Here is a 13,666-nt window from a genome sequence, read left to right on the forward strand (position 1 = left end):
TGGAGCCAGCATTGTGGGGGGAAAGCCCAGCCCTATTCAGGTCCCAGGTGCACTCCTCCCCAGCCATCAACATGCAGATCTCCCATTCACCACTGGGGCAGACCCATCCAGACTCCAGGAGCCTGGCACACCAGCCAGCTCCAGCCAATCACAAGCCAGCACATTCACTGCCCAGACACACCAACTTCTAGAAGTGGCACTTCCACACTAGACACAATTATGCCGCACATATCATCGCGCAGCTTTTAATCACACGAGCCCGCACATACCAAACTCGCACTTGCACTCCCCACGCATCAGGAATTACCATGGACACACACATTCCCCATGCATTCCTAGGGGAGGGCAGGCCAATCTCACACGCACTCAGAGAGCGCACGCACTTTACACTGTGCCACAGTGCTAAAGTGCGCAAAGACTAGAAATCATTATAATGAGGTAACCTTACAAGGCAAAAAGTTCAGGGGTGAACCTGCCAGAAGGGCCAAGTCCAACACAGTCCTCTACCAGGGCTCTTCCACCTTCCTCTCAGGATTCCAGGAGAGGGAGATCCAAAAAAAGAGAACCCCATCCAAAACAACATTGTTTCAGGTCGATGTTGAAAGCTGAGTCGACCTCAAAGAGGAAGGGACACTTGGCGACAAGTCATAGGAGATCGACAGCAAAGGATACCAAGGCGTGGCGACTCAGGAGAAGTTCAATGTCGAGGTCCATTGACGTCAAAGCATAGGGGAAAATTGACGTTGAGAAATCTTTTTGCATTGAGACAGACCTGTTGAAAGAGTCAGAAAATTGAGGTTAAGACGCTCACCATCAACCTTAGATTCTGAATATTCCAGCGCATATTCACCATTGTCGTACAAAAGGGGGTGGTGATGGACAGAGCATCTGAACCAATCAAACACTCACACCCAGTCAACAGATCTGGGTTTAATCCATCACCTTTCTTTAGCCCACTCTGCCACCCCAGTTCAGACATGGCCATATGCAAATCAGTCTGACCCTGTGCCTCATGGGAACAGTCCAGCCAGACCTGCCAAGCCATGCCTTCCCTGGACCGGGTTCAAGCTTCCTAGGACCGGTTTCTGGCATTACAACCGTCTTCAGCTAGGCTTGCTTGAATCCAGTGGCAAAGTGAGCAAGGGACTCGCGTCTGAGCATACCCTGCCAACTATATATATTCACCATTGTCACCTATCTATCCTCCAGACTCTTTTACACCTGCTCAGGCTCCACCACCTCCTCCGTCTCCTCTTTCACCTTCTTTGCCAGCGCCTCTTCCACAAACAGAGACACCTGTGGAAGCACCTCCGCCAACAAGACCTCTTGCTTTTCCTCAACGATCAAGATCTCCCCTCTCTAAATTCTCATGATAGTCAAACAGCGCAAATGCCTTTGAGACACTGCCATCAGTATTAGGACGCCTCTTCGCGACAATCACTTCTTCAATCACATCGTTATCATCATGCATCCAGATCTAAATCTAGAAGATGGTCAAGGCACAAGTCTCTTTACTCTACCTCTCCCTCCAGTGCCGAGAGATACTCACCAACTCTGACCCAATTAACAGTTTTCAAAAGATGCTTGTGCAAGGGGCATCAAATTTGAACATTTCATTGCCTACCCTGACAACATCAATGACTATGGTCTTCGAGACGCTTCTTCAATGGGCGGCCCCTCCTACCTCTAGTCCCGCGTTTATTGAAACCTGCCATGAAGCTGTTCCTTATGCCAGCTGCAGCCAAATCAGCTCCGTCGAGGCTCCAGTATAGACCTCCAGAGCAGAACCTTTTGCTCCTTCGTTAAGAACCTCCCCCTGATTCTGTGGTCATTTTAGCAGTAAAAAAGTTGCACTCTTCTACTTCTTTGTCTACAGTTCCTCGGGCCAAAGAGAGTAAGAAAATTGACTCAGTTTGGTGCAAGATGTGTGGTACAGCAGCTACCATCATGAAAGCAGCAAGTGTATCAGCCTTCACTCCCACTACCCACTGCAACTTCGCATTGTCAGAATCAACAAGCTAGTCAATTACCAACTCTGTCTACTCTTAAAAATGAAGGCACTTATCTCCCACAGTTATTTCAGATCAGTTGTAAAAGCTACAGGTCTCGCTGGCATTCATGGCTGGAAAGCTATCCTGGACTTCCTAAATCTTACCTTGCTTAATTAAACTGATTCATCTATCAGCAGCATATTTAATGTATGAGAAAAACACAACTCCATCACCCACTGTGTTTAAGTTACTTACTTCCCGTTACTTAACTTGACCGTCTACAAGGCACTATAATTCATTTGTACACTTAATACCTATTGCTGAGGACAACAGCAATTGCTTGTCTACGTGGCTCGCTTACTTGTGCTGCATAGCTGTTGTTTTTCATAGTGTTACTATTTCCATTGTCTATTGTCGTAAATCCATTCATGTATAACTGCCACTATCAGATCTTAAAAGGAGAGGAATTAGGCCATGAGATTGGTGAGGCTGGTGTGGGCTGCTTGAAAGTCAGAAAGGATGCTCTGAAAGAAACAACAAACAATAGGAGTGGTTTCCTCAGACTAGAGGTGCATCTGCTGGTACACCAAACACAGCAGATCTAAATATGTGCTATATACCGCATTGAGGCGTTGTTTGGGGCTCTTTCGCTCCAATCGGATTGCCCTACAATTGTAGAAGAAGACTTAGGGTAGTACTATTCCTAGGCACGTAGGACGAAATAAATCGTTGATGGTTTGGATGAAACTATATGGGTTATTTGAGAAGGTGGCTACAAACATGGGAACGTGATTAGTAAGATGAAAGTTAACAGATTCACCTTGTATATGTGAGGTGTTAGTTGCTTGTAAATCACACAGCACTTCCTAAAGTTTCAGTCAGTGAGTCAATCTTCCTTGTTTAGGTACAATAGATCTTCAAATGATAGTTATAAGTGTAGAAAGGGTTTTGATTTCTGCCTGGGTTTTTCCCCACTGATAGGTAGGCAGCAATACGCAACTAAAGATTGTCACTAGTGCGTTCTAATTATGGTTTGTAACAAACGCACAAATGCTTTGTTGACCATGTTAATTGGAAATTCATGCTTTCAACTGAACTTTTCAAATCTAAAATATGCACTTCGAGATGTATTATCTCTCAAGACTTAATTCAGGTTTTATACTGTTTATCTCTCTGCGTTTGTTATTTTAAGCACTAATTTGTGGAATATATTATTAATTTTGAATGTTTGTCTTCATTCTTTCTTGTAGATGTCTTCTGCAACAAGAATTATATGCATCCCGTTGCCATATGGATTTAATATTGACACTATGTCATGGAATGCAACTTTTTTGGCAGCCCTGTATAAAACGAATGCAAATCCTAGGGTTCTCCTGGAACGGCAACAGTATAATATGGTTGATCAATGGTGTTATGATACAGCAACTTTATGGTACTCCAAATACTTTCCATACATGGTTCTTCTGCACTCACTCATCTTCATGGCTTGTTCTAATTTCTGGTTCAAGTTTCCAGGTACAAGTTCAAAAATTGAACATTTTACTGCTGTGCTGGTGAAATGTTTAGATTCACCATGGACCACCAAAGCACTATCAGAAACAGTGTATGAACATTCTGATATCAGAACGATTACGAAAGTTTCATCAAAAAAGAAAGATGAAAGTTTGTCAAGTGAACTAAAACATGTAGATCCAACACCACCTACTGTAACATCACTAACCAAAAGCCCAAGCTCTAAGTTTCCTTTAAGTGAAGAACAATTATCCGTTTCCAAATCATCTTCCAAGAGCCAAGGAGCTGTAGGTGTTTTTGGGAACCAGGCTGTGACCATCTTAGATAAAAAAGAAGGGGAACAAGCCAAAGCTTTATTTGAAAAAGTCAGAAAGTTTAGAATACACACTGAAAATGGTGACATTCTGTACAGTATGTACACAAGACAAACTATCTTACGCTTTACTCAAGCTATTGTTATCCTCTGTTACGTTGCTGTCTTAACTCCTAAAATGAATTATATTATTGGTTGCATTGATAACCTGTATGTTACTGGCTTTTCAGAATTCTTCTGCCTTCATGGCTTGTTAAGAATGTTTACAATGCTCTCATATGCCTACATTGCAGTGATAATTTTATACAATTTTGTTTGCTTGTATACATTATACTGGATTTTCTTTTACAAACTTAAAGAATATTCTTTTCAAGATGTCAGAGAAGAATCTGATATTAACGATATTCCTGATGTAAAGAATGATTTTGCATTTTTGTTGCACTTAATAGATCAGTATGATACATTATATGCAAGAAAGTTTGCTATATTCCTTTCAGATGTCAGTGAAAACAGGCTGCTCCAGATACATTTGAATTATGAATGGAATCAAGAAAAGCTTTTACAGCGCACAATTGTTAATGCCAATGGCAAAAATGAACTGCATCTATTTATGTTGCCAGGAATTCCTTCGGCCATGTATGAGTTATTTAATTTGGAAGTGTTGAAGCTGGAACTAATTAAAGATGTCACCTTAGAACCACTCATATCAAAGCTAACTTTGCTTAGAGAGCTGTGGATTTTAAATAGCACTGTGAAGATGGAGGCAAAAGCCATTCAGTTTTTGAAAGACACTTTGTATGTATTACGAGTAAGGTTTGATAATGCACAGGAAATACCCCATTGGATGTATGGATTAAAGAAGTTGAGAGAATTATATTTGGAAGGAAACCTTCAGATTGACAGCAAAAATCTTATTCCATTGCAGTCATTTCGTGATTTAGAAGGTTTGAAGTCCCTTCATATAAGATCAAATATCGAAAAATTGCCTGTTGCTGTTATTGACATCGCCAGTCATCTTTATCATCTAAGTTTACATAACCAGGGCATTAAGCTAGTGTTTTTGGCCAACTTTAAAAAGCTTACCAACCTTTCAAGATTAAAGCTTGTACAATGCAATCTTGACCGGATTCCAAGTGCTGTCTTTAGTCTAAGCAATCTCCAGGAGTTGGATTTAAAGGAAAATAATCTCACAACTGTGAATGAAGTTGCAAGTTTTCAGAATCTTAGAAAATTTACATCTTTGAAACTCAACTATAATTCTATAGAGGCTATTTCACCACTTATTGGAAGGATCACAACTTTAGAAACACTGAACTTCAACAAAAATAAGATATCTGAGATACCATTGAACTTGTTCAAACTAACTAAATTACGACAACTTGAATTAGGATACAACAGCATTTCAAAAATTCCTCCAGAGATTTCCCAGCTCCAGGACCTGCAGTATTTCACAATCGAACACAACAAAATTCATGAACTACCACTTCAGCTGTTTACATGCACTAAGCTCCGTATTCTTACACTCTCACAAAATAAGCTAACATTAATTCCTCCAGAGATTGGACAGTTGACACAACTCCGTCAACTTGAAATAAATGCTAATAATCTACGGATGTTACCACCTGAACTCGGAAAGTGCAAGCTTCTAAAAAGGAATCAATTAATTGTTGAAGAAGAAGTGTTTAAAACACTGCCTCAGAGTACACAAGACAAATTTCTTAGTACTGAACCAGTCCAACATTGAGGGTTAGTATTTTTTCACATTGTATTGTTTTTCTTTACAATTTAGTACTTATGTCTAGGGCTACTGGAGCTATGCGGCAGGGGAAGGCCAAATTATGCGGCAGGGTGAGTAAATTATGTGGCGAGGAAAATCAAATTATACAGCTTAATGCAGCACATTTTGTGATAGTATTACTTCATTATTTTGTGATTTTCAAATTGGTTAACATTGTCTGGGCATTAGTTGCACCTCATTAGTACCAGTGTAACACTCAAATATAGAAATAAGCGACACAAATGTAACTAGTCAACCTTTGCAAAGTGCCTTCCATTGTGCTGCAACAAGTTTTGCTGCATTTGTAGTAACTTTTGAACCATTTGAGCTAGAAACTAATTTGTTTTGTTAAAATCTGCAGATTATGTGGCAGAGGATGGATTATGTGGCAAATACAGCAAATCTATAATTATGCGAAAGAGCCGCACAATCGCATAATTCCAGTAACCCTGCTTATGTCTAAGGGTGTTTGTCTGAGTCATTTTCAAAATCTTGATATTTTTATTTTAAGTTACAGTGTTCCTTGTTTTGGAGTACAGTGTTTACGTGACTTTTGCATAAATAATGGGAATAACCAGAAAAGAGCAAAAGAAAGCATGTAAATCATAGAATAATATTTAATATATTGGTTTGTTTACTAACCCTTTTCAGAACTGAACTTGTTTGGGAGTTTAAGCATGCACATTAGGAGGTGGTTTTAGCATCCACATGTTTTAGGCATTTATTCTATTCACTTAGTCAAGACTGATGACACACACTCAGAGACAGAATCCAGACCAATTAGGTAAGTATAAAAAAGGTATACTTATGTTTTATTTCTAGAACCAAGCAGGACTTGGCACAGGCAAGGAGAATATACTTTCAAATGCAAAACTTTACTAGCAAATGCAGTTGTGAATGGAATTTGAACTGTTACAGGTTTGTATTAGCTTTTAAACCTGTTTAGAATACATAGAAATTACTTTTGATTACTTTTAGATTACTTTTCGGGTACTTGGAGTGTTTGGGAAGATATCTTTATCACACACTGGGTCTTACAAAATACAGGTAAATACTACCGTTTTGGGTGTAAAGTAGTTACTTTGTTCTCAATACAAAAGTCAGTTTTAACAGAGAACATTTTTGGAACAAAAAAAAATTGGTTCCTATGGAAGAAGAGAAGGTTATCGGCTTCTAGGTGAGTAAATGGCCAGCAAGAATAGCTTAGGGGTAAGAACTAAGGTTCAGTTAAGCACTCAAATCACACCACCAGCAGCACTAGGGCAGCCGGGTGCAGCGTGCAGGGGCCCAACGTTAGCCGATGGGGCTAGGGGGGACTTTAGTTAGGGACTGCTCATGAGCGGGCCACTCATTGTGGGAGCAGAGCTCCTGGGGTTAAGATCATCACTGCAGGGGCCAACAATCAGTACAGGAGCTGAACCACCAGCAGCATTGAGGCAGCCCCAATACATAGTGCCAAGAAAACGTTGGGAGCCCTGTGATTTCAAATGGAGATCCTCAGTTTGAAGAAAAAGCTGCAAGCTCATGCAGGGAGGTTTCCTGTAGGCGACCACCAGCAGGAAATGTAAGTTGGGTTCTTGAGGGATGCCTGTACACCGGTGGTTTGGCCACCCAAGGCTGTGAGGCGTCAGATGCAGGGGTGTCCTTAGGCATTGGATCTTCTTACCAGCTTTGGTCGCGGTCTGGGGGACCCCTCAAGTTGAGGCTGAAGGCGTCTGTCTGAAGCACGAGGTAGGTCGAGGATCACAGATCCCAGGTCAGGATGACTGGAGAGACCTCCTCGTGGGGTTGGGCCACTCGAACTCGGGCCGTGAGCGTTGGCGTTGGGTGCAGAGTGGTGCAGAACCGCGGAGTCGCCTGGATTCGGGTTCTGTGTTGGAGTCTTGAGTTGAGCAGATCCGGTGCTCTCGGGAGACAGAGGGGCATATCTACGAGAAAGTGGCGAAGAGTGTCGTTAAGCCACGAAGGCTAACAACTTTAGAAACGCAGGTCTGCACCGTATTTACTAGAATATTGTGCAGCCCTACGTTCCCCCCCTGCGCTGGTGATATATATAGCTGCCAAGCGCCAACGCAGGCCCCCTTGTACCCTAGTGCAAGGGTGCCAATGTTGAGGGGACCTTCCTGCACATAAACAATCATAGGCAATTCGCTTTTTCTATGTGTGCTGCACAAGGCAGCACACATACAAACAGCAAAAAAACAAGGAGAAGATAAGCATTTCTCCTTGTTTCATCTGTTTGGGTTTTCCCTGGTTTTAATTTTGACGCTGCCTCCTATTTACCCTGCCCTTAAATAGGATGCTGCGTCAAAATCAATGGGCGTTGCAGTGGAATGTCCACTGCAACACCCATTGCCCTCCCCTTTCACACTAAATACAGTGTGAAAGGGTGCCTTATTTACAAGGCAGCTTTATGCCACGTTAAGTGGCTAACGCTGCCTTGTAAATAAGGCAAGGCCCCTATCATCATCACGTTACTGAAAGTGACGTAGTGGCGGCGATAAGGGCTTGTAAATATGCCCCAGACTCTTTTAGATGAAGGCTGTGCATGTCCTCCAAGTTCTGGATAGCTACTGGACACGCCAGGGTTTTGATGTGAGGAAGTCGAAGTCAGGACAGGCCAGTAGAGCTGGGGCCAAAGCAATTTGTGTCCTCGTCTTCCTGGGTCAGTACGGTTCTTCGTTCCTTATTTCTTCCTCGAATCTGAGGAGGCAAGTTTCAGGGTCACCACTAAATACTAAATGTAGGGGCGCCACAGAGGTGTGTAGGTTGGGACGAATAGGTCCCTTTCTTGGAGTGAGTGCACCCCCTATTACCACCCTCCAGTGGGAGGTGGGCATGAGGCTCTCTCTAAATGGCTGTGTCCCCTCATCTTCCAGATGGAGGGGACTGAGATGTGTGCTTCATCTCGCCTCCTCACCTGGCAAAGGAGGACAGACCTCTCTTCCTCACTTGGTTTTCTCACCAAGTCTCCCAGCCAAAGTGGGGGTCAGAACCAATGGGAGCCAGTTGCTGGGGGCAGCCAATGGCAAGGTCATCTCACAAAGGTGGCAGGCCTTTGAAACTTACCCTTTGTGGACCCAGCCAATCATGGGGGAGGAGGCATGACACCTCTGCCCAGAATGGGCTTTATTTCTGGACCCCGGGAGCGAAGACCATTTACCCAGGGGTCCAGAAATCTATCTTGTGGTGGCAAATGGCGGGCAGCCATTCTGGAACCACACCAGGGCTGGTAGTATTTCAGGAGGGATATCCAAGATGCCATCTGAGTGCATTTTACATTAAACCCCATTCTGGCATCTGTGTAGGTTTAATGTGCTGAGACTTTAACTACCAAACTTCCCAGTTTTCAGTAAAGATACTATGGAGCTGTGGAGTTCGTAGTGACCTACTCCCAGACCATATGCTCTTTATGGCTTTACTGCACTTGGCAATGTCTAAGGATAGACTTAGACACTGTAGGGGTACAGTGCTCATACAACTGTACCCTTGCCTGTGTTCTAGTGCATCCTACTAGAGGGGGGACTTACCTAGGCCACAGGCAGTGGATTGCAGACATGGCACACAGGGTTGTGTGCCATATTGATTCACTTTTCTCTGCACAAAAACAAGCAGCCTGCAATGGCAGTGTGTGGGTGTTAAGGTGCAGGCCCCCTAAAGGTAGCACAATAGTTGCTGCAGCCCTTAGAGACATTCTCTGGTCACAGTGCTCTTGGTACCCATGGTACCTGTTCCAAGGGACTTACCTGTGGCCAGAAAGGTGCCAATTGTGGGTACAAAGGTACAGCTGTAGGAAAGAACACAGCTACTGGGATCCTGATTGGCAGGGACTCAGGGTACATCAAGTCAAAGTGCATCAAGCATCAGGCAAAAAGTGGGGATCCCATGCAAAAAGGAGTCCTTTCCTCCACACACACACAAACAAAAGAGGATGAGACTAACCTTTCCCAAGGGAGTCCCCATTGTCTAAGTGGAAAGAATTCGAAAGACCATCTGCATTGGCATGGGCAGTCCCAGGTCTATGGTCCACTGTAAAGTCCATTCCCTAAAGGGGGATGGACCAGATTTCACCTTTCATTTGCATTAGCCATCCAAGAAGTTTGTGGTCAGTTTGAACTAGAAAGTGAGTACCAAACAGGTATGGTCTCCGCTTCTTCAGGACCAGACCATGGCAAAGGCCTTCCTATCAATGGCACTCTAACTCTGCTCCCTGGGGAGTATCCTTCTGCTTATGAAAGCAACAGGTTGGTTTTGGCCATCATCATTGATCTGGGGTAGGAGCGCTCCTATCCATAGCCCAGAGGCATCAGTCTGCACAATGAACTGCTTGGAGTAATCTGGAGACTTGAGTAATGCTGAGCCTAAATGCTTTTAGGGTGACAAAAGCCTTTTGATAGGCAATTGTCAAGTTCACTTTCTTTGGTATCTTGTTGGAGGTGAGTTCTGTGAGGTGTGTCACAAGGGATCCAAACTTCTTCACAAACCTCCTGTAATACTAAGTCAAGCCAAGGAATTCCCTCAGGGTCTGGTTGCTTGGATCTTCCCAATCCAGAATTGTCTGGATTTTGGGTTGTAATGTTTGAACTTGGCCTCCACCTACAAGCTGGGCCAAGTATACAACAGTTCCCTGCCCTATCTGGCATGTGGATGCCTTGATAGTTAGGCCTGCAGTTTGCAACGTCTGTAAAACTTTCCCCAGGTGGACCAGGTGATCCTGCCAGGAACAGCTAAACACAGCTATGTCTTCAAAATAATCTGCACTAAAGCCTTCCAACCCAGCAAGGACTTGATTCACCAAACTTTAGAAGGTGGCAGGAGCATTCTTTAGACCAAATGACATCACAGTAAATTGGAAGTGCCCATTAGGAGTGGAGAATGCTGTGTTTTCCTTTGCTCCAGGGGGCATGCCAATCTGCCAGTACCCTGGAGTCTGGGTATGGGGTGTGCATCTGTCTTGGTGACAGTACTGAGGCCACTGTAGTCCACTCAAAACCTAATTTCTCCCAGTGGGTGAGATTTGGGTACTAAGACCACTGGGCTGGCCCATGGATGCTCAGAAGGCTCAATGAACCCCGCCACCAGCATCTTGTTGACCTCAGGCTTGATGCTTTTCTTAACTTGGTCAGACTGGCGATGGATTTTAGTTCTGACAGGCAAGCTGTCCCCAGTGCCCATATCATGGGTACACCAATGGGCCTGATCATGGGGTAAGAAGTGCTGTGCATACTTTTGTAAAACTTGTCTGCAGTCAGCCTGCTGTTGGGCAGAGAGGGTGTCTGAATAGACAACTGCATCCACTACCCAACTTGGGGGTGTAAGAGAGTAGGTCAGGGAGAGGTTCCCTCTCTGTCTTCGGATCCTCATCAGTAATCATCAACATGGTTACATCAGCCCTGTCACAGAAAGGTTTCAGGTGGTTCACATGTATCACCCTTTTGGGGTACCTGCTAGTGCCCAGGCCCACCAAGTAGGTGACCTCGCTCTTCTTCTCTAGGATAGGGTGAGGGCCACCTCATTTGTCCCGGAGAGCCCTTGGTGCAATGGGCTCCAAAACCCAAAACTCCTGCCCTGGTTGGAACTCCACCAGTGCAGCTTTCTGGTCATATCAGAGCTTCTGGACCTCCTGGCCGGTCTCAAGATTTTTAGATGCTTTCTGAATGTATTCTGCCATTCTGGAATTAGGGGTTAGTGCACAGTCCACTGCATCTTACTTTGGTACATGATGGGTTTCTCCCATTCTTCCCTCACAAGAGAGAGTGGTCCCTTTACAGGTTGGCCAAACAGAAGTTCAAAGAGGGAAAACCCTACTCCCTTCTGAGTCACCTCTCTATAAGCAAAAAGCAGGCAGTGTAACAGAACATCCAATTTCCTTTTGAAATTTTCAGGGAGACCCGGTATCATACCTTTCAATGTCATTATTGAAACTTTTAACAAGGCCATTGTTATGTGGGTGATAAGGTGTTGTGAACTTATAGAACAGTCCAAACTCATACCACATGTGTTTCAAGTATGCAGACATCAAGTTGGACTCTCGGTCGGATACTATCTCCTAGGAAACCCTACCCTGGTGAAGACACCAATGAGGGTCTCAAGTACTGCAGGGGCTGTAGTAGACCTAAGGGGAATGGGTTAAGGATACATGGTAGCATGATCGACAACTACCAGTATGTATTTGTTTTTCTGAGGTTATGGAAGGTTTAAGTGGACCCACTACATCCACATCTAAATTTTCATAGGGAACCCTAACCGGGTAGTTTAATTAAGGGGGCCTTTGGGTGTCCACCTGTTTTGCCACTGGCTTGACAGATGACACAGGAGCCTACAAACTCCTTCACTTTTTGGAACATCTGTGGCCAATAGAAGTAGTAAACAAGTTATTCCCCAGGTTTTTGTCTGGCCGAGATGTCCAGCTAGGCAGATGTCATTGGCCAAGGTGAGCAGGAACTTGCTATACAACTGAGGCACTACCATCCTCCTGGTGGCACCAGGTTTGGGGTCTCTGTCCTCAGTGTACAGGAGCCCCTCCTCCCAATTGACCCTGTGAGAGCCACTGACATATCCCTGCTCCTGTGCAGCAGCTTGCTGCAGTGCCTAATGTGTAAAATATTAAGTGCATGTGCTCTAATTTTTTTTTAGGAGGCCACACCCGCCTAAACTACTACGTCTACTGGCTCCACCCACCTTTAATGGCTCCACCCACATCCACAAGCCTCAACACATCAGAGCCACCTCCTCGCTTCTTGAGTTCTGCAAGAAGCTGAAGACCTAGCTCTTCGTTTAAGCACCTTGGGGACCTCACACCTACACACTTGCCCAAGCACCTGAATACCCTCTCGGTTGATAAGTGCACTATATAACATAACACAATATAACATATGAACAACATCTCAGAAGTGAACTCAAGTTAGAGAATATGTGTATGTCTCAAAATACAGCTTTCGGAAAGGTCATTTGAGGACTTGAAGCAACTTTGCAAGCTAAAGAAAATGTGCTTGTACTGTTCTGTTTAAATGAAAGGAAGTGGTGACGGAAGGGATACATCAAAGAAGGCAGCAACAAATGAAGGCAGGAAGGGGAGTACGTGAGTGAGGAAATTAAGTAATGTATTAAAAAAGGAGAAACTAAGAAAAGAATGTGAAAGGAAGAAATGAAGGGATAAAGGAAGAAAGGATGTGAACGATCTGTGACGGATGAATAGAAAGAAGAAAAGCAGAAGGAAGGGTTGAAGATATGAATGGAAGAAATTAAGGGATGAAAATTTCTGTGTCCTTACCACACCATGTATGTTGTAAAGCACATATTCACCATAAATGGTTTTGACACCACATTACAAATGTTGTTATCCAACTCAATGAAACTAATTTTAGAAACCTCAGAAAGATGAAAGACTGGGTGTCCACACCAAGATTTAAATTTATGACCACAAGCTCAAAGTAGAGATACAAAGGCCCTTCATGACCACACATGGTAAGCATTCAAACACCTGACATTTAAACACACTGCTCCCCAACGCTCCTTTACCCTGCGATGTTCTTTGACCCCCTTTTCAGCTGGTCTCCCACCCATTGGGACCCTTCAGTGGTCATGCCCCTTCACTGCCTTAGGCCAGACACTGTCCCCCATCTCCACCCTGTGCTGCACTCGGGAGAGGTGTGGCGCCGCGGCCAGGGCGACTGACGCTGGAATCTGGGGACCACGGTTCGATCCCCAGCTCCAGCGGCAGGGTAGCCCAGCACCATGTGACTCTGGGCAATAGCTCTCTTAATCTTCCCGACGGCCCCCAGCGCCTAGAGACCCTTACGGGTGATTGTGCGCTTTACAAATGTGGACTTTCACTCCCACCCCTCTGGACAATGCAGTGTTCTCTCCCCTCCACCGTCCTAGGCCTGGCCATGTTCTATATCCTCTTTAGACCCTGTGCTAATCTTTGCACCATTCTTGTGTCTGCCCTTTTAGCCCTATTGGCATCCTGCAGCTCTCTCCCTCTCTCTGCTCCTTGCTGCCCCCTTTGCTTCTATCTGCTGCTCTTTGCTCCTGTTTGCGTCTCTCTGCCCCTCTGCGCTGCTCTCTGCT

At 44.4% G+C, this 13,666-nt stretch overlaps 1 protein-coding gene across 3 annotated transcripts in view; it reads left to right on the top strand.

Moving 5' to 3' along the window:
• The window catches only part of LOC144828766 (volume-regulated anion channel subunit LRRC8A-like), a 1,419,577-nt gene that overhangs the window by 835,742 nt on the left and 570,169 nt on the right, over positions 1 to 13,666 (top strand). For all 3 annotated transcript variants that reach the window (XM_078687240.1, XM_078687221.1, XM_078687230.1), the window contains one exon: positions 3,242 to 5,562. In XM_078687240.1, the coding sequence (XP_078543366.1) occupies positions 3,242 to 5,560 (2,319 nt within the window). In that variant the 3' untranslated portion in view covers positions 5,561 to 5,562. The remainder of the gene's footprint in view (positions 1 to 3,241; positions 5,563 to 13,666) is intronic.

The sequence above is a fragment of the Lissotriton helveticus genome, chromosome 1_1, assembly GCF_964261635.1.
Source record: "Lissotriton helveticus chromosome 1_1, aLisHel1.1, whole genome shotgun sequence".
Classification (NCBI taxonomy): Eukaryota; Metazoa; Chordata; class Amphibia; order Caudata; family Salamandridae; genus Lissotriton; species Lissotriton helveticus.